We start from the raw sequence: 21,842 nt of genomic DNA on the forward strand, positions 1-21,842 counted from the left end.
AATCTCCAAGAATGGAGATCTCCTCAAAAGGAAAAGTCAGGATGTGCTCCACTTTTTTTTTATGTAGGAGGGACACCAGCCAAGGGCAACAAAATCCAAATTAAAAAAGGCCCACAGAGATGCCAGTCCCCAAACAGGGTCCAAAGTGGTAGTCAGAAATTAAAGGATAAGTGTCTTGAAGCCTCCCTCTTGAAGGAATTCAAGTCATAGGGAGGTGGAAATACAGAAGCAGGCAGGGAGTTCCAGAGATTACCAGAGGAAGGGGATTGGGAATACTGATTAATTCTTGCATCAGAGAGGTGGACAGAATAGGGGTGAGAGGAAGAAGAAAGTCTTGTGCAGCGAGGCCACGGGAGGAGGGGAGTTATGCAGTCAGCAAGATCAGAAGAGCAGTTAGCATGAAAATAGCAGTAAAAGATAGCTAGAAATGCAACATTGCAGCGAAGTTAAATACTCAAAGAATTCTTTATAGTTAGAGGAATTAGGCAAGGTTGAAAATTAGATTTAAAGCTCCGAATGTTGCTGAAGTTAATGAAGAAAAAGTTGAGGGAGGTGTCAATACCAGAAGAGCAGTCCAATCTGAGGTCTTCTCCCCAAATGGGGATTCCAAGGCTTGTATAGTACAGTAAAATCCCTCTTATCCGGCATCAACAGGACTGCCGACATACCAGATAGAAGTGAAATTATGTCCACAATCACCACCCTACACTCACGCATCTTAGCATAACAAAGATCAGCTGATCTTAATCAGCATCTGATCTGATCAGCTGCTTAAGTGTAAACACAACACGCTTCCTCTTTTCTACAACTTTAGGCATGATGAAGGCGTCAGGCGATAAACAGTGCACACGCGGGACTGAGTCACTGAGTAAACACAGTGCAGTGGGCTGCGGGTGGCGCGAAGCAGCCACCCGCGCTCTGGTGGCGAGGGGACAAAGTATGCCTCGCGCAGGAATTTTAATTGATTTTATGAGTACACATTGATTTTTTATTGATTTTAAAGCTCGGGGAAAAATGTGCCGGATACTTGAAGCTGCCGGATACTAAAATGCCGGATGAGAGGGATTTTACTGTAGTTGCCATATCTACTGTATTTTGTGGCATATAATGCACTCCTGCATATAATGTGCACCATAAGTTTAAGGCAATAATTTGAAGAAAAAATAATCAATGCTTAAAATGCTCAGCATTTAGAAAACATCAGTGGAAGAATTGACTTTTTCACTTGCATATACTGGTGTAGTTTTATATTCTCTGTTCACTAGTAACAAATAAATCTTGGTAAAATTTGATTGATGACAATTCCAATGACATTTTGCTAGAATTTGCTCTGTGTGAACTGTCCTTAAGCAAGACTGATGATGTAGATAATTTTATTTTTCTAATTTTATATATATATATATATATATATATATATATATATATATATATATATATATATATATATATATATATATATATATATATTTTTTTTTTTTTTTTTTTTTTTTTTTTTTACCAACTTTTATGCTGGTTATATGTTCACTTTGTATTTTCTGCCAACATATTATAAGCAGAGATATGGACTACAAAGGATCATATTGTTGAGTTTACAGTCAGTATTGGACAAGACAAAAAAATAAATAAATACATAACTGTATCTTTGGCATATACCACACAAGGGTAACTTTTTTGGCATATTTGAGTAAAAAGATCACATATACGGTCATTTTTTATTTTGAATGCAGGGTGTGCATGTAATTAGGTGCATGTAGAGTTGTGTGAAGGGAGAGAGTTGTCTTTAAAGGAGAGGATGTGACTGCCCCCTCCATTCTGGTGTCAGACACAAAGGGAACATTCAGTAAAGTTACAGCTGCCAATGCTTTCATTAAAACTTTATCAGAACTGAACTTCTGTTCCCCTACTTGGCTGTTCGTCTTGCCAGCAGTAGGAACATTTCATTTATGGTAGTGTTATATTAATGGGCTTGAAAGAAAGTTTCAGTCAAGTTAGTATATACAATTCATTTACTTGTTATGGGAAATGTAGTAACATGAATGTAACCTCAAAAACTCAATTCCTCCATCTATCAACTCAACACAGCCTTCCAGATAACTATCCCCTCTTCTTCAATGACACTCAACTGTCCCCCTCTTCTATACTGAACATCCTCGGTCTGTCCTTTACTTATAATCTGAACTGGAAACTTCACATCTCATCTCTAGCTAAAACAGCTTCTATGAAGTTAGGTGTTCTGAGATCTCTCCACCAGTTTTTCTCACCCCCCCAGCTGCTAACTCTGTACAAGGGCCTTATCCGTCCATGTATGGAGTATGCTTCACATGTCTGGGGAGGTTCCACTCATACTGCTCTTCTAGACAGGGTGGAATCAAAAGCTTTTCGTCTCATCAACTCCTCTCCTCTTACTGACTGTCTTCAGCCTCTCTCTCTCACTGCCGCAATGTTGCATATCTAGCTGTCTTCTACCGCTATTTTCATGCTAACTGCTCTTCTGATCTTGCTAACTGCATGCCTCCCCGCCTTCTGCGGCCTCGCTGCACAAGACTTTCTTCTTTCTCTCACCCCTATTCTGTCCACCTCTCTAATGCAAGAGTTAACCAGTATTCTCAATCATTCATCCCTTTCTCTGGTAAGCTCTGGAACTCCCTGCCTGCTTCTGTATTTACACCTTCCTATGACTTGAATTCCTTCAAGAGGGAGGTTTCAAGACACTTATTCATCAATTTTTGACCACTGCTTTGACCCTTTTATGGGACTGGCATTTCAGTGGGCATTTTTTTTTTATTAGATTTTTTGTTGCCCTTGGCCAGTGTCCATCCTACATAAAAAAAAAAAAAACAATGCACAGTTTGTAAGGGAAGTCACTATAGGACTGTTATTCCTTGGATTACTGGAGGAATTTTAGGAATATGTTGCTGTGTCTTTTCATTTAAACAGTGGCACCACAGCACTTACTTTTTAGAGTTTGTGTAGAGCTTTGTGCACACATTCACACAGCACTGAGTCCAACAGGACACACCACAGACTCCTTGGTGGCTCTCACTGCCATCACACACACATCCTGCTGTATACTGTCTGCAGAGTTGCCTGGTTGGGGACTGCCAACCTGCCGTATTCCTTCCCCAAAAACTGCCAGATCCAGCCAGAGCAATTTCCTTTTCCACAAAAAAAGATAAAAAATAAAAATAAATAACATTAAGGTATTATACCCAGCATGTTTTTTTTTTCTTCTAAAATTAACATAAGTTAACTTAAAACAATATCATATCAACGTACTGCTCAGAAATCCCTAATTATTAATAAGCAATGCCATATACCTAATAATTATCCAAAAAAGAAATTAATATATTCAGTGTGAAATGGATTAATCTGTTCCCAGACACTTGTCCACCCCATCTTTGCAGCTTATGGCAGATGCTCCCACTGTTAAGATGGCTGCTTCACAATATCTCTAGCTTAAAAATTATTTATCCAGAAAGGATGTATTAAATGAACTTAGAGACATAGAACTCATCAGAAGATAATGTTTTGACTGTGTAGGTATTCTGTTTCTTATTGATCTAGTGAGGAAAGCCTTACAGAGTGACAAAGAGGGGAGCAGCCCACTTACTGCCAAAATGAAGGTGATCATAACACTTAGACATATTGGTGCTGGTAAAAGCTATTGGGAAAATGCAGTTGTGCACACTAATGATGACATTGTGGGGTCATAAAGAGAGCCACAGGTGGCTTGGGAGGCAGGATTATTCCTGAGCTAGCTAAGACAGTTTGTTTACATTGAGGCTCTTCAACAGGATCACATTTACCTTTTTTCAAAGATTAAATTACTGTCTCACACACTGTGTCTCTCTTCCAAATATATAAAAAATGAAGGAAATATTTATAGAAAATATGAATTAGTAATAAACGGCAGCTTTTGCTTTGTCTTTCAACATTTGAAATCAAATAACTTTGTTCAAGAACAGAATAATGGTACAGCAACTGAAGCAGTTATGAGTTCAAATTTTTTTTGAAAAACCACTTTGTATGAAAAAGGAAGGAATTTGTTAACCAAGTTTCCACTGATACTGAATAAGTTATTGATACCAATAAATGAAATGCTACCTTAAGAATTATTGCGCTGTGCAATAGGAGAGAGATATAAATGTATCTTTAGCCTATACCTATAACTATTTCCCCCTTCAGTTTTATAATCTTTCATTTTTCACAACTCAAGAGTTGTTTATTATGTTCAAATATCGTAGACATATGTGGAAATTCACTTTTGGAAGTCCTTGTGCAGGTGGCTTTAACTGACAGGAGAATAAGCCCTCCCGTCTTGACTTGACATGAGCAAGGATAAGGAGAGGGAAGGGGGGAGAGGTGGGGGGTAGTCACTGGACAACAAGTGACTTAGACTCAGGCTGTAAAGGAGGTCAAGGATCATCTTTAGCTGCTGAGTGCAAAAATTTGTATCACTAGCAGCTGAGTGCAAACATTTTTCTTGTCACTTGCCAGTCAGCTACATGTTTTATGAATCTTGACCTCAAAGACAATTTGTAATTTACTAGAAACAGATAAAAAACTGCAAAAAAAAACAGCCCACCAGCATCAAATTTTGCCATAATTTGCACTAGGCTACAGTTATCTAAGTTCTTCCCAGATTTTCATCAGTCTTATAGGAGGTGGGAGTCTGTCTACTGGAATATTGTAAATATACTGACAGTGGGCCAGAGTGAGTAATATTTCTGTTGGACAGTGGGTGGCTCTGTTACTGTGGGTAGATTGTCCAACAGGGTATTACCTTCACTCTGTGTGTGTGTATATTATCTATACTGTCTGTTCCCTAGAAAGTGGTTTATTGATTCTTTCCAGCTTAGAGAATTAAGTTGGCATTTGTTATGCTCCCTTCTCAGTTGGTGGGTGAAAACGAGTGGCAGCCTCAGAGATTTGATAGTTGTAGATGACCAACAAGTGTATTTGTGCCTTGCAGTAAGCCACATAGGAGGTGGCTTAGGGAAGCTGACCCGAGTTAGTGGCAGCTATAAGAGAGGCTGAATCTGGTTGTAACAACAGTTATCATCAACCTCCATTGCAGTTTAGACAAATTAACTGATTCTTTTATTGTCGAATTTAACTAGTTGGTTAACTAATTAACAGCTTACAAATTTGACTTTTTGATCAACTGTGACCAGTTATGACTATAATCACTAGTGCAAATGTTCAGGGTTTCTAAATTTCCTGTTACTTTAGTCTCTGTTATTCCCCTTATGCCTGGTTTCTCTTGCCTTCATCTCAGAGATCACTGACAGTAAACCATTCACATTTGTGTATGCAATTTTTAGTTCTTCATTTCCTCCTCATGTCAAGCTCCCTCTAATAGATATTTATTTATTTATATATTTTTATTCTTTTTTTATTTATTTATTTTTTATTTATTTCTCTCTCTCTCTCTCTCTCTCTCTCTCTCTCTCTCTCTCTCTCTCTCTCTCTCTCTCTCTCTCTCTCTCTCTCTCTCTCTCTCTCTCTCTCTCTCTCTCTTCCTGTTTGGTTCATTTCTGAGTTTAGGGTCACAGCATGCCCTTTCCTCTTGTAGTAAAAATTGTAACAATGGTAAGAGAAATATGAAAATATAAGCTTTAAAAAATTTAAATTTTGTAGCTTTGGGCTTGGAAATCTCAGATCCCCCTACATTTCTTTATTTTTTGGAGTTACAAGCCTGGTACTCTAGAAAAGTATCACATACTAGTTTAACTGCCTTCTCTTGGAATTTATTCTCCCAGCTTTTTTTTTTTTTTTTCTCTCTCTCCATCCCTTGTGGCTAATGTGTCTCCATTAGTGAAGATACCTTAACTGTTTTCTTTTGCTCTTGCCAAACTTTAATATTTTGCATTTCTATGAGTTAAACTCCATTACCCATCTTAGGCTCCATTTGAATATCTTATTTCTTTGTAATATTTCACTGTCTTCTTGTTAACATGATTTTTAATATCTTAGCATCATCTACAAATAAACTTATGTGCTTGTCTTTTCCCTATTGTATGTCATTGTGCATCCTTAAGAACATGATTGGTGCCATTGCAGACCACTGTGAAACACTGCTCTCAGTCTTACCCTGTGATGATTCTTGATCCTTAATCACTGTTCTCATCTCCCTTTTCAGATAATCTTCCACACATTTTCGTAACTTTCATTTCAGATCACTTCTGTGATTCAACTTTCATAGCAACCTTTTCCAGTTTACCTTGTCAAATGGCTTCTTTAATTCTAAATATACACAATCCATCCATTCATGCCTACAGTGTCAGTTACTCTTGAATAGAAAATTAATAGCTTTGTTATACATGATCTTCCACTTTTGAATCCAAACTGATACCTAGAAAATAATTTTTTGTCTAAAAACTGCATCAATCCATTTTTCACTGTTTGGTCATACTATCTCAGTGTGTTTTTTTTCCACCCACTCCACCACTCCACAATTTATGCCACTTGCACAAGCATTTATACCATATTGCTTTATCCTTCCATCTTGTCATTCTACATGCCTCTCTCAGATTGTTCATTTCCAAAGCTTACTCTTGATTATTGTGCACTGTTCCATGTCTGTGTCTCTAATGCATACATTTATTTCTTAAATCTATTTTTACATCCATAGACACATTCTTCCCTTTCTTGATTTGCGAGTGATCATATAAAATGCCTAATCTTCAGAACCCTCTGTTCTATCTCTTCATCCATTCCACTGTTTACCTAGCACTGTTCTCCAATACTTAATGTCAGTCATCTAATTCATGACAAAAAATAATCTAGTTATTTGCATCATGAATTAGAGTAACAGTAGTTACAGCTTTATTTTGTCATCCTGCCATAAGTAGAGAAGTAATAAAATCATGTACAGCCTTCAAGAACATATAGAAAAGCATAGATAAGTTCTCTGGAATGTTCTTAGATTTATTGTATAGGAGAGGAATTGTTGGAAGGAATGAAGATAAGAGTATGTTTGAGGAGGGAGGGAGAGCTTAGTGAGAATTTTCTTATATGGACAGGAGTGACACATGAATGTATAATGTCTTCATAAATTATGTTTACTGAATATCAATCAATGGCTTTCAAATTTTTATTGATTTATATCAGGATCAATGGTGGATCGTTTGCCCCACTATATGCTCCTGACAGCCTTGCCCCAGCTTATCTCTCGCATCTGTCACTCCCATAATGATGTCTTCAAGCAACTGTGCAAAATAATTGCTACCATGCTGAGCACCTTTCCACAGCAGGCAATGTGGCACATGGTTGCTGTCTCAAAGGTTTGAATCATATTGTTTCTCCATTTGTGTTTCAAATGATAAACTATCACATTTGATTTATGTACATATTTCTGTATGTTTGGCATCATTTCCAAAGATTTTATACATGGTACATTCTTTTACATGTTTCTTGTTATTCTATAAACAGTATTTACTTGCAGTCATCATACCACATGAGAGTAGCAAGATGCTCAGAAATATTTGAAGCAGCAAAGAAGATCAATCCAAGTTTGTCTAAATTCATTGCTGATGCAACCAAGTTGGCAGACAAATTTCTGGAGCTCTCTAATAAACCCATTGAAAAGGTAGGAATATGAATAATATGAATGGCTTTAGTTTTGACCAAGCTTGTAGTTGATTCATTCAGTTTAATGTAGCATGGATATGATGTTACTCTACATATGTGCTGCCATTTTATTGGAATGATAATGTTTTCTAGGTGCAGACATCCACATCATCTATATTCATGATTGTTTTATTTTTATTCATTGATATATGAAGTTAATATTGGTTGACAGTAAGTACTTTGCAGCCATGATTCCAACCCAGGATTAAGTAATGCAGGATATGAGAGTCTAATTAGATTGTCTTTCACCAGGGTGTTCCACAGGTCAGCCTCAACAACCTCCTCCGTTCACTCCCCAGGCTACTAGCTGATTCCTCCTTCTCCAACATTATGCTACCTCTGCAGCATCAAATGGCAGTGACCCTTCCATCAGCTAACATCGACATAAAATCACATAATCCATTTCCCAGGCAAGAAAAAAGGCTTCCCTTTAGTATGAAGATGACACTTGATTTATGTTAAACCTAGTGAACGGACGTGTTTAGTGAGCAGTGACCTGACGCTAATATAGCTGGCTAGTGTAGACATGGCGCCTTGTGTTGCTGAGTCGACAGGTTGTGTTAGTTCTCCTGTTCTCGAGGCCTTCATTGCGAAGGTCTCAGAGGTGGAGGCTGAGTTCCATCGAAGGATCTCGGAGGTGCAGGCTGAGTTTCGTGAGAGGATCTCAGACCTGCAGGCTGAGTTCTATGAGAGGATCTCAGCACCTGTGGGAGGGTCGTGCCCCACCGTCACCTTACCTAGTAAGGCGACGGAGGAGCAGTGGTCGGTTGTGTGCAGGGGAGCCAAGAGGGTGAAGGTGCTCAGGGCACCTTCCGTGGAGACGAAGAATCCCTTCAATGTGCTGGAGGAGGGGAAGGAGAAGGAGGTGGACAGGGCTGGAGGAGGCAAGAAGGAGGGGGCAGATGCAGTTACCCTGCCCCAAGGTAGAGTGCTTGTGTTTGGTGATAGTCAGGTTAGGCACTTAGATAGTGCGTTCTGTGCTAGGGATAGGAAGCGTAGGTCGAGGGTGTGTTTGCCGGGGGCCGGGATAGGGAAGGTAGCTGATAGGCTAGACACGTGCTTGGAAAAAGATGGGACCAAGCCCATTGTTTTTCTCAGTGCGGGAGGGAATGACCTTGGTAAGGTCAGGAGTGAGGAACTTATCAGGAGGTTTCGACAGGCTTTGGACAGGATTAGGGACAAGGGTGGGATCCCCGTGGTATGTGGTGTCTTGCCGAGGAGGGGAGTTGGTGCTGAGTGGCTGTCCAGGGCTATTACAGTGAATCGCAGGCTCGCGAATCATTGTAGGAGTAATGGATGGACGTTCATCGACAACTGGGACCTTTTCTATGGCAGGGACACCTTGTACGCCAGGGATGGAGTGCATTTGTCACGCCAGGGTGTTCGTGTTTTGGCCGAAACACTCGAGCGGGAGGTAACTGCACTCCAGCACTTTTTTCGTTAGTCGGGAGGGAAGAAGGGATAGTGAGGAGAAGGCAAGGGGCAAATTAGTTAAATCTAGAAAGGAAGCTAGCTTAGGGATGGTGAGAAATAGCTTAAGTGTTTACTACACAAATTGTAGAAGTATTCTGAATAAAATAGACTTGCTTAGAGGAATAGCGAGTGTAGAGAAATTTGATATCATTGCTTTAACTGAAACTTGGTTAGATATGTCAGGAAAAGTATTTAATCCAGAGGTTAAGATAGATGGGTATACAATGTTCTATAAAGATAGAGAAAACAGGAGAGGAGGAGGTGTCGCGTTATACGTTAGGGACACATTACAGTGCTGTATGAACAATAGAATTAAAACAGATAACAAAGCAGAGTCGATATGGGTAGATATTAAGGAAGGATCGCAGTCAGTAGTACTAGGGGTAGTTTACAGACCACCGACCAGTACAGAGGAAATTAACACCTCACTGTGGCAGGAATTAAATAGAGCAGGCAGGTACAGTCAGGTATGTGTAGTAGGAGATTTTAATTTTAGGAATATCGACTGGAGTCTGATTGTGGGTAACAAGGAAGCAGAGGAATTCCTTAAGGTAATTCAGGATAATTTTTTAAAACAGGTAGTCGTAGAACCCACAAGGGGGAATAATATTCTAGATTTAATTCTTACTAACAGGGAGGAAGCAGTCACGCAGGTAGAGGTTGGAGGACAGCTAGGTAACAGTGACCATAGGGAAATTAGGTACAATCTAGAATGGGAAGAAACTGTTAGAAATAAAAACACTAGTAAAATACCTGACTTTAGGAGAGCAGATTTTGAAGAATTGAAAAGGTACCTCCAAGGAGTGGACTGGCAAAGGATGCAGGGTGAGGTCAGGTCAGGGACGGAGTTCAGAGAGATAAGGCAGGATGAGGGAGGTGAGGTGAGGCTCCAGAAGGGAGGAGGAAAGAGGAAGGGGGGAGATAGGTGTGAGTATGTTGGAATGTCAGGTCATGCTGAAATGAGAGAGGTAAGGTCGAGGCGAGTTGATGAGGGAGGGGAGAGGATGGTAGGGAACGAGATGAGGAGATTAGGTGAAGTAAATGTAGATGAATTGTATAAATATTTCGTAGATAAAGTTCATACAGGTCAGTTAGCAAATATCCCGTATAGAACAATAAGATCACAAAAAAATGACCCTAAATGGATGACTGCTAGGTTAAAGCATTATATAGGGCATAAGAGAAGTATATATAAGAGATTAAAGGCAGGTGAGGAAGTTTTAAGGGCACAGTATAATGAATTAGTTAGAACAGTCAGGAAGTTAACGAGGAAAGCTAAGGACAATTATGAATTAAAGGTAGCCAGCCAGGCGAAGACGGACCCCAAGGGATTTTATCAGGTATACAGGACGAAAAATAAGGATACTGTAGGTCCATTAAAGGCAGCAGATGGGGAGCTGGTTAGTTCTGGGGAGGAGATTAGTAAACTTCTGAATGATTATTTTTTAACTGTCTTCACTCAGGAAAACATGCAGGATATGCCAGATAGTGAACAGGTGTTTAGAGCAGATGAGTATGAGAAGCTGACGGATATTTCCATAACTAGGGAGATAGTGGAGCAGGAGATAGATAGGCTAAAAAAGTTCAAGTCACCAGGACCTGATGAAATATATCCCAGAGTACTGAAGGAATGTAAAAAGATTATTAGTGAGCCGTTAGTTTCTGTCTTTAGGAAATCACTGGAGTCGGGTGAGGTACCAGTAATGTGGAGGCAGGCTAATGTAGTACCCATCTTTAAGAAAGGGGATAAAACTTTAGCGTCTAATTATAGACCTGTCAGCTTAACTTCAGTTGTAGGTAAAATGTTAGAGTCAATAATAGCCAGGAACATTAGGGAACATTTAGACAAACATAACTTGATAAATCAGTCACAGCATGGCTTCACGAAGGGGAAGTCTTGCCTGACAAACTTGTTAAGTTTTTACAGTAAGGTGTACGAGGCAGTAGATAATGGTGATAGTTATGATATCTTATATCTGGACTTTAGTAAAGCATTCGACAAGGTGCCCCATCAAAGGCTCCTGAGAAAGGTTAGGGCGCACGGGATAGATGGGAAGGTGTTAGGTTGGATAGGGTCATGGCTTGGTAACAGGCGACAGAGAGTGCTAATAAACGGCTCGAAATCCGAGTGGGGTCATGTCATTAGTGGGGTGCCACAGGGATCAGTATTAGGGCCATTATTATTTCTAATATATATCAATGACTTGGATAGTGGAATTAGTAGCGATGTTAGTAAATTTGCGGATGACACAAAGATAGGTAGATTAATTAGGTCAGAAGCGGATGCCATCGCCTTGCAGACAGACTTAGATAGAATGAATGAATGGACGGATAGATGGCAAATGCAATTTAATATCAATAAATGCAAAGTGCTTAGCGTAGGTAGAGGAAACCCACACAATAGGTACACATTAAACATCCAAACTCTGGTAGGTACAGGGTACGAGAAAGATTTAGGAGTTATAGTTAGCTCTGAACTCCGTCTAGGGAAACAATGCATAGAAGCCAGAAACAAGGCAAATAGGGTACTAGGATTCATTTTTAGGAGTGTTAAAAGTAGAAGGCCGGAAGTAATATTAAAATTATACTTGGCGCTGGTCAGACCTCATCTAGACTGTGCAGTTCTGGTCCCCACATTACAGGAAAGATATAGGTCTATTAGAATCAGTACAGAGGAGAATGACTAAAAGGATACAGGGGATGAGGAGTATTCCTTACGAAGCGAGGTTGAAGCGGTTAAATTTACATTCTCTAGAGAGACGTAGGTTAAGAGGGGACCTGATAGAAGTCTTTAAGTGGTATAAGGGTTATAACAAGGGAGATGTAAGCAAAATTCTTAGGATCAGCAGCCAGGGTAGAACAAGAAATAACGGGTTCAAGCTTGAAAAATTTAGGTTTAGGAAGGAGATAGGAAAAAATTGGTTCTCAAATAGAGTGGTAGATGAGTGGAACGGACTCAGTAATCATGTAGTTAGTGCTAGGACACTAGAGAGCTTTAAGAGAAGATTAGACAAGTTTATGGATGGGGATAACAGATGGAAATAGGTAGGAGTGTTTCATACAGGGACTGCCACGTGTAAGCCTGGTCGCTTCTTGCAGCTTCCCTTATTTCTTATGTTCTTATGTTCTATGTTCTTATCAAGTGTTGATAGTAGCTTTGTACAGCAGCAGTATCATAACCAGTAAGGTTTAACTCAAGTTCATTTCTACTGTGCAAAGGTTTGGAAAAAAAAATTGGCAGGAGGTGTACTTTTATATGTAGGAGTATCTTAGTGCATTACCACCTTCATGAGAAGCATCATGTTATTACACACAGCAAGGTAAAATCAATTGGGTAGAGAACTGCTGTGACCACTAGTAGGGTGTTTTTATTCATTTGAATCTATTTTACCTTAGTTTTCTCATTTTTATGAATTCCATTTATTAAGACACTAGATCTACAAAGGGATACTTTATTGAACAACTTTTAAATAGACAATCTGGTGGCTCATGTCCTTCCAGGAAGAGCACTAGCACTATACTAGTCTTGCTAGCTGCTGATGGTCCCCTTGTGAGTACAATATAGCTATGGGCAGAGACAGAGACTCCACATTCCCCTTGTGTGGGGGAGGGTGGTGTTGAGGGTGGCCTTATTTAATGTAAACAAAATTAATGCATCTGGAAAGAGAAGAGAAGTATAAAAAGTTTGAGGAAGGGAAGAATAGATGTAGCAGGAATGTGGCAGATACACATGAAAGACCATAGAATTGCAAGAGATGTAGAAGGGAGTGGAAATGGAGTGGTGTTGCATGGTGTGGTATGAATTAAAGAAGCAAGGGAGGAGGATAAGATTGGTACTTACTGTTCCCACAACATCATGGAAAAGAATAAAGGCACATAGGTAGTAGGATCTAGGGCACTAAAGGTGCACTTGCACCTACTAGATCCTTTCCCCTTCTTGTAGCTAGAGTCACAGCCAGTCAGTACTGGGCACTTTTTGGAACTACGTAACCTGCTCTCATGCCCACACTTTTGAATCTTCAGAATTTTTTACTATCTGGCTACGACTATAGTCGCTCTCAAACTAAATTTATCTATGCTGGATATCTCTCACCTAATTCCTCTGACTACCAAAAATTCTTTGACGACTTAAATTCCAAAGTGGAGCACATCCTGACTCTTCCCTTTCATAGAGATCTCCATTACTGGAGACTGTAATGTTCACCACCAGCTTTGGCTTTCCTCTCCCTTCACTGATCATTCTGGTGAACTAGCCTTTAATTTTGCTATCCTCCATGACCTAGAGCAATTACTGCAACACCTTACCCATGTTCCTGGCCGTCTTCAAGATACGCCCAACATTCTTGACCTTTTCCTTACTTCTAATCTTTCTTCTTATGCTGTCACCCTATCTTCTCTGTTGGGCTCCTCCAACCACAGCCTCATATCTGTATTTTGTCTTTTCACTCCAATCCTTTCCCAGGATCCCCAAAGCAGAGGTTTGCCTCTGCTAATTAAGACCTGAGGAGGTATTATGTTGATTTTCTATGGAATGACTTCTACTTCCATGTCAGAGACCTGTCTCTGTTTGCTAAGCACATAACAGAGGTGATAGTATCTGGCATGGAAGCATACATTCCTCACTCTTTCTCTCACCCTAAACCTTCCAAACCTTAGTTTAACACAGCCTGTTCTCATTCTATACATAATAAACAGGTGGCCCACAAAAGGTACTTGAGTCTTCCATCACCTGAATCTTGTGCACTTTATATTTCTGCCTGGAATCAAGGCAGGTGTTCTCAACTAGCCAAAAATTCCTTCATTAATAGAAATAGAAAATCTTTCAAGATCTAACTCCCTTCATGATTTCTGGCACTTAACCAAAAACATCTCCAGTAACTTTACTTTTTCATCTTTCCCTCCTTTATTTCAACCTAATGGCACCACTGTCATCTCATCTATCTCTAAAACTGAACTTTTTGCTCAAACTTTTGCCAAAAACTCAACTTTGGATTATTCAGGGCTCGTTCTTCCCTTTCCTCCACCCTCCAACTACTTCATGTTACCCATTAAGATCCTTCGCAGTGATGTTTTCCATGCTTTCACCAACCTTAACCCCTCAGAAGGCTTATGTACCTGGTGGGATCCCTCCTGTTGTTCTCCAAAACTGTGCCTCTGTGCTTACACCTTGCTTAGTAAAATTCTTCAGTCTGTCTATCACCATCTACCTTTTCTTCCTGCTGGAAGTTTGCTTACATTCAGCCTGTTCCTAAAAAAGGGTGACCATTCTAATCCCTCAAATTACTGTCCTATTGCTAAAATTTCCTGCTTTTTCTAAAGTTTTTAAAAATATCCTAAATAGGAAGGTTCTTAAACATCTATCACTTCACAACCTTCCATGTGATCATTAGTATGGGTTCCATCGAGGCCACTCTGCTGGTAATCTTCTACCTTTCCTTATTGAATCTTGGTCATCCATTTTTAGGGATTTTGACGAAATTCTTGTTGTTGCCTTACATATCAAAACGTTTTGATTGAGTGTGGCCCAAACCTTTGATTTCTAAACTAACCTCGTACTTCTTCTATCCTTCCCTTTGCAACTTCATCTAAAATTTCCTTTCTGACGACCATTTTATTCCTTCTGTAGTAGACAGTCACTGTTCTTCTCCTAAGTTTCTTCCTATGATCTTCTGCACCAAGCTTCTTTTCCTATCCACTCCTACGCTGATGATACCACACTGCACTTTTCCACGTCTTCATAGACATCCAACCCTTTAGGAAGTAAACAGCTTACACAGGGAAGCCACAGAACCCCTGACTTCTGATCTCTCTAAAATTTCTGATTGGGACAGAGCAAACTTAATAATGTTCAATGCCACAAAAACTCAATTCCTTTATCTATCAACTCAACACAACTTTCCAAATAACTATCCCCTCCTCTTCAGTGACACTCAACTGTTCCTCTTCTACACTGAACATCCTTGGTTTGTCCTCTACTTATAATCTAAACTGAAAACTTCACATTTCATCTCCAGCTAAAACAGTTTCTGTGAAGTTAGGCATTCTGAACCATCTCCCAATTTTTCTCACACCCACTCCCTCTCAACTGCTAACTCTGTACAGGGGCCACATATATGGGGGGTTCCATTCATACTGCTGTTTTAGACAGGTTGGAATAAAAAGCTTTTCATCTTATCAGCTCCTCTCTTGTAACTGACAGTCTTCAGTCTCTTTCTCACTGCCACAATGTTGCATCTCTTGCCATCTTTTACCACCATTTTCACTCTAACTGGTCTTCCGATCTTGCTAACTGCATGCCTCCCTTCCTCCCACAGCCTCCCTGAACAAAATTTATTTTTCTCATCTCTATTCTGTCTTCTCTCATGCAAGAGTTAACCAGTATTCTCAATCATCCATCCCTCTCTCAGGTAGACTCTGGAATTCCCTGCCTGCTTCTGTATTTCCTCCTTCCTATGACTTGAACTCTTCCAAGATGGAGGTTTCAAGATACTTATCCTGTTTTTTTATTATTCTATCTGACCCACTGGAACTGGCATCAAGTGCACCCTTCTCTCTCTCTCTCTCTCTCTCTCTCTCTCTCTCTCTCTCTCTCTCTCTCTCTCTCTCTCTCTCTCTCTCTCTCTCTCTCTCTCTCTCTCTCTCTCTCTCTCTCTCTCTCTCTCTCTCTCTCTCCATAGGCCAGTGGTCCTCTTACATAAAAAAAACCCACATAGCTTAGGCTCTGTCCCAAATATGAATTGCACCTACAGCACAAAATTATATAACACCTTTAAATGAAATACACCACTGTTCCTGGGTGCCTCAGCAATCTTGGCCATGCTTGCACACACCAATGTTCATTATGAAAGATATGAAGCAGGGAGGAGGGTGAGGTATTTCCTATGTATGATGCAGGTAAGTAAAAAAATGTATTTTAGGATAAAAAATACTATTTTTCACATTTAATCTTCACCACACAGATTAGGCTGACTACAATGATAAAGCAGAGGGTCATGCCCATGAAAGGAAATCAGGTGTATGAGTGAAGTGTGTGATTTGTCCACCAAACATAATATACTGCTCTAGTTACTAACCCAGTTACGATGCCATTATATATTGATAGTGGAAAAAGGCTCTGACTGGACTGAGCAGACATTCCTTCTCTCCCAGACCCACAACTGAGGTGAGACTACGAAGACGAAATTCTCTAGGGATTAAATTTCTCTCTGTCTACATCTTGGCTGTGAAGTCTGGAAGATAAGAGAGAAGTAAGTCTTCACATGCATAGCAGTCAAAACTGATAAGGCTTGTAGCCCTCCAACTCTCTTGGCATTTGCATGGGCCACCATGAAGAGAGTTGTTTTTGATAAGTCCTGGAAAGATGCCTTGTGCAGAGGTTCAAATGGAAGCTTGCTCAAGGCTTTAAGATCTACATCCACATTTCATGAATGGGGCCCACCCAAGATTCAAAACTGCTCCTGGAAAATTATTTGATCAACTCTTGGAGTTCTGGCTCCCTAGATAGGTCACACCTCTTGAGAGAGAAAACACTACTGAGAAAGGCCTATCAACCCTTGATCTCCAAAGATGGAAAATTGCACTCCTGCTTCAGGTGCAGCAAAAAGTCAGTGAACTTAGGGTTAGATGTGGTACGCCCCTGCTTGCTTGCACCACCATTGATATCTCTTCCACTTAACTTGATAGTCCACAACAGTGGAATATCACTGAGACTTGGCCAGGTACTTCAAAACTCTTATAGACAAGCTCTTGTGGTGAAGGAATCACTGGACAATCACCATGCGACTAGAGAAAGTGTGTGGGAATTTCAGTGCAAACATTGCACGTGTGGTTCATGTAGTAGGTCAGGACAGGGAGGTAGATGCTTTAACATGTCTGTTGTTGCCTTCCAAAGGTCAGGAAAGGAAACCATTTCCGTCTGAGTCAAAATGGGACAGTCAGGGTGAGGTGTGTCTCCTTTGACACAAGGAGTTTGTTCAGGACTTATCTGACCAGTAGGAAAGGTGGAAAAGCATACATTTCTTGGTAATCCCATGGGCACAGAAAGGTACCTGTTGTGATTGCCATGACATCCAGGTATAGAGAGATGAAGTTCAGTAGGCAAAAGTTTAGACAAGTGGCAAATAAGTTTATGAGGGGGGAACATCCATAGTTTCCGTAGCTGGTAACACACCTCTTGGTGTGGAGTCCACTCCATGGAGATTGTCTGATGTCACCTGTTCAAACAGCCTGCCAGAACATTTGATAAACTGCATCTTCAAATGAGCATCGTGAGACTCTGTCCAGACTAAGATGACCTGGGCCTCCTCATCTGAGGAAACATAATGAGTGCCCCCTTCTTTGGCCAGTCAAGCAAGTGCCATAGAGTTGTCCAAGGACAGAGCTACAGTGCTTTCAAACTGTTGGAGACCCTGAGCTCTAGAAGATTGATATGAAGTCCAGCATCCATTTCTCTCCAGTCTCCACTTGCCAAAATTTGGAGGAGGGACATGCCCAAGCCTTCCATGGATGCATCTGTGAACAAGAAGTTCTTAAGCCCTTAAGAAGCCCTTAAGATTTTCCTCCAGCTGCCACCAACGAATGTCCTGTATGATCTCCATGTCCTACATTACTGGGAAGTCTGGGAGGTGCAAATCCCTCCCATGACTGGTTTAGCTGCAGTTGCAGACTCCTCATGTGGCATCTTGTCACAGGAGAAGTCTTATACCCTAGCAAGGTTAACCACTTTTTCACTGGAGGGGAACTGGAGCTGAGCAATGACTCAAGATAGGCCTGCAGATTGTCCAGATGTGTGCAAGTTGGAAAACCTTCAAGGAGTGTGAGTGGATAACCGTCCTTAAGAAGATCATTGTCTGAGTCAGAGATATAGCGGACTTTTCTAGGTTGGGTACGATGCCCAAGCTCTGTCAAAGGGAGAGTCGTTCCTGGATTGCCTCCTTTGCCTCCCACTCCAACCCCACCAGAACTAGCCAGTCATCAAGTTATCTGAGCAGACAGAATCCCCAACAGTGAAACTGCTGAGACAGGAGCCATCACCCTTGTGAAAACTTGCTGAGCCATTGTATGAAGCATGGAGCTCAGAATTGAAAAAGCACTCCCTGCCAGGAAAATTACAGAAACTTCCTGCTGTCCCAATGAACTGGAACCTGCAGGTATGTGTCCTTGAAATCTAAGGAAGCCATCCAGTTATTGTCTTGTAAGGCTGCCATCACTACTCTAACCATTTCCATCTTGAAATGGGTGGTGTGGATGAATTTATTGAGCTGTGAGAGATCCAGAATCAGGCAAAAACCCTCTGACACCTTGGGGACCATAAACAGGGGACTATAAACCCCCAAATCCTTGAGCACTTGTTCTACTGCACCCATGTCTCACAAACGCCAGACTTCTTGGTCAAGGCTATAAACTTTTCCAACCCAATCTGGTACAACCTGAAGGGACTAGGAATGAGGGAGAGCAGTGGACGAAGAGTGAAGAGAATCCTGCACCTGTCCCTCAGGACCAACAAAACCCATTCCTCTGCACCTATCTCTCGCCACTGTGAAACATGCTGGGCAAGACAAGCAGCAGTGATGACAGCCAGAGTTGAGAGAATCAATGGTGAAAAAACCACCCCCTCTTAGCCTGAGACTGGCCATGCAACATGAAACCCAAGGCTTGGTGCTTCTAGGGTTCCAGCTTCTGCTCTCTACACTGGGTGGAGGATGAAGCAAGCTTTGAGAAGGTGGATCTAGAGTAATCTGGCATTGAAGGCATACCCTCTGGGGGACTAGGCTTGGCTAATCTCCTCATTGCTTGTTGTTGGCCTGACAATGTGGCATTGTCCTTTGCAGCTTTGATGACTCGTCACAACCTTATCATAAAAAAGGAGATTGGAATCCATGGGGGGACTCTGAGTTCCTCCAAAAGTGTTGCATCAAAAGAAGAAGGAAGGCTTGCCAGGAAGGAATCCCTACACATGACCTTGATGTTTTCCAGGGCTGTGGCTGATCAAGCAAGGCCTCTGAGTGCAGAGGGAAGGAAGCTGTCTCACAGAAGTGAGAAAGACCTCAAAGCTCACATGCAGTGAAATTCTGCATCTTCCTGCTCCAGGTGTGCCATACCAATCTTTTTTCACCTTCATAAAGAGCTTGTTCGACTTAGAGGTAAGACCATACCTTGGCCGCTTGATCTAGGTGTGGCTGGTCATGCACCCTGTAATAGCGATGGAACTTCCTTTAGAGGTAACATGTCAGATATCCCATTGATTGGCCCCCCTTTTCCAGTGACTCAACAGCCCTGTCTCATGTGCTGATGATAGTTGGGCCAGGCTTCAAAACAAACACCTTCTTGCCGAGAAGGGTTGTCCCTTTGGTGAAGATGGTGAAGGTGATCCTCATGTTGCTCTTCCGTCACTCCTGGTGCTACACACACCCTATGTGACAACTGGGAGCATGCAAACTGCAGAGGGTGGCTACCTGCCCCAGTAAGAATAGAAAAGTTGTGGCTAGAAGGATAACATGAAGAGGGGTTTCTGTTGCTGGTTCTCTCTCCCACCATGGACATTGGAGGATAAGGGGGCAGGTCCTGCTGTTGCCTCAGCTCTAATATCCTCCAATGGTTGTAGTGGTTGGACATGTTTAGCTGTTGCCACTTGTGTGCCAGGCCTCATCCTGGGCCTTGAGACTGAGACTGGTGTCAGATAGCATAGTTTCCCAATTGTCCCCTGTCTCTGCCACATCCCATAAAGACTGGTGACCTAGGCATTGATGGGAAACTGGTCCCACCACCACAGGACACAAATGCTTATGCTGCCACACCACACCCTTGGGAGGATGCTTGGATGTGTGGCCAGTGTGGGCCAGGGTCTGCCCACTATCTTTTTAACCTACACTGACCCCAGAACCCTCCCCCATTTCCCAGCTGGACCCATCCTCCAGTACATTGGCTTGGAGTAACTTCATGCCCACTATGTCACCACAACTATGGTTGTCATTGGATTCTAGGCTGTTTAGGCTGAGAAATGGGGAAAGCTGAAAGAGAAGGCAAAATGGCACTGAGTGGGCAAAATGGAGGAAGATGAGCCTGCCATAGCAACCAGCAAATCAGTACGAACAACTTCAGTAAATATCTGTGAGGTTGAATCTCCTGAGCCAGTAGAAGAAGCAGCAAATCTGGGGAAATAACCCCATTTTACCCTGCTGAAGATGAAGGTTGAGGCTCCCAAGGCAGAAGGGGAAGAGCCACTTGAAGAGGAGCGAGGTCTGCTCTCTTTCTCTCTTGACCTGCAACTTCCTCTGGTGACTGAACACCTTGGCCATAAACTCTGGAGTCTAGTCTAGGGTCATGGGAATCATGCTTTGGCAGGTATTTATAGTTGGCAGGATCACTGTTCATGCCCACATCAGAATTAGGGGAGTAGACTGGCTGAGTTCCAACTGCCTCCTGACTATGATCTGGTCTCCTGTGGAGAAAATTCTTCTCCCAGAAAATCAGAAGAGACCAAAGAAGAAGACAGAGCTGTCATAATGTCAAAATGCTGTATACAAAGACCAATAAAGAGACAAAATCAGAGAGGTGAGTGGTGACATGTTAACACAGCTGCCAATATACAAATATTTGTGTCACATGGACAGCCAAGATGGCCATGGCACCCAAGGGCAGTGGTGCATTCAGTTGAATGGTGTTATTTAATTTTATTCTGGAACTTCTACACCATACCATTAAAAGCATTTCACCATAGAATATTTCCAACTTAAAATGTTTTGATCTTTCATTTCAAGAACATGACTTTTCTCATGGGACACCCTATATGTACTGTATTTGCTGGCTCATTAGATGCACTTTTTTCTTGAAAAAAAAATTATCTAGTAATTACTGTGCATCTAATGCACAGTAATTACTATAGGCCTGTAAGCCTAGGCCTATAGGTGTAGAGTTGAAGCAGCAGTACACTATGCACAAATGTTACTACTAATAAAATTCTCTCTCTCTCTCTCTCTCTCTCTCTCTCTCTCTCTCTCTCTCTCTCTCTCTCTCTCTCTCTCTCTCTCTCTCTCTCTCTCTCTCTCTCTCTCTCTCTCTCTCTCTCTCTCTCTTTTTCCTTCCCTCCCTCCCTCCCCCTTCCTCTCCCTTGTCCCTTATCTCTGACAGATAAGGGAGAGGAGAGGTGAGGGGGGGAGGTTTGAGATGAGATGAAACAAGAAGGGAGAGTAAAGGAAAAAGAGGAGGAAGGGACATACTTGGTGAAGGAGAGTACATGGGATAAGAAAGTGGAGGAAGGGTAAAGGAGGAGGATGGAAGAACTGGGAGAAAATAGAAAGAATAAATGTAATAATAATAATAGTAATAATAATATATACTTTATTTAGTCTTTAATAAGTACATATAAGAGAAACTTTCCTTAGGTGGAGCTCCTTTACTAAAAATTAAAAGCTTAATCTCTACTGTGAAATCTTAAAACTATTCTGTAAAATACAATTGCACACTTTAAAAGACTTATAGAATTAACTACACATTTCAGTTAATTACATGATGCTTTATCATCTTTATGCTCATGGGCACAAACATTTTCCTAAATCTCTGTACAAGTTCTCTTAATCTTCTGCCCAATCTCAGATATAAATAGTTTTCTTGCAATGGGTGCATCTTGTCTATCATGATCTTAGCTAGGTTTATGGCATTTAACTTACATAGCTCTTCTAGTGGGGTCACATCTGCTCCAAACCTTTTTGCTTGTTTTACACTTCTGTTGAGTTTAA

At 41.2% G+C, this 21,842-nt stretch overlaps 1 protein-coding gene across 4 annotated transcripts in view; it reads left to right on the forward strand.

Moving 5' to 3' along the window:
* The window catches only part of LOC135102203 (serine/threonine-protein kinase atr-like), a 479,415-nt gene that overhangs the window by 412,933 nt on the left and 44,640 nt on the right, over positions 1-21,842 (forward strand). For all 4 annotated transcript variants that reach the window (XR_010269589.1, XM_064007031.1, XM_064007033.1 and 1 more), the window contains 3 exons: positions 7,114-7,286; positions 7,448-7,591; positions 7,885-8,042. Coding sequence is in view for 3 of the 4 variants with exons in the window: in XM_064007031.1 (XP_063863101.1) it covers positions 7,114-7,286; positions 7,448-7,591; positions 7,885-8,042 (475 nt within the window). In the remaining variant the exon portion in view is untranslated. The remainder of the gene's footprint in view (positions 1-7,113; positions 7,287-7,447; positions 7,592-7,884; positions 8,043-21,842) is intronic.

The sequence above is a fragment of the Scylla paramamosain genome, chromosome 7 (genome assembly GCF_035594125.1).
Source record: "Scylla paramamosain isolate STU-SP2022 chromosome 7, ASM3559412v1, whole genome shotgun sequence".
Lineage (NCBI taxonomy): Eukaryota > Metazoa > Arthropoda > Malacostraca > Decapoda > Portunidae > Scylla > Scylla paramamosain.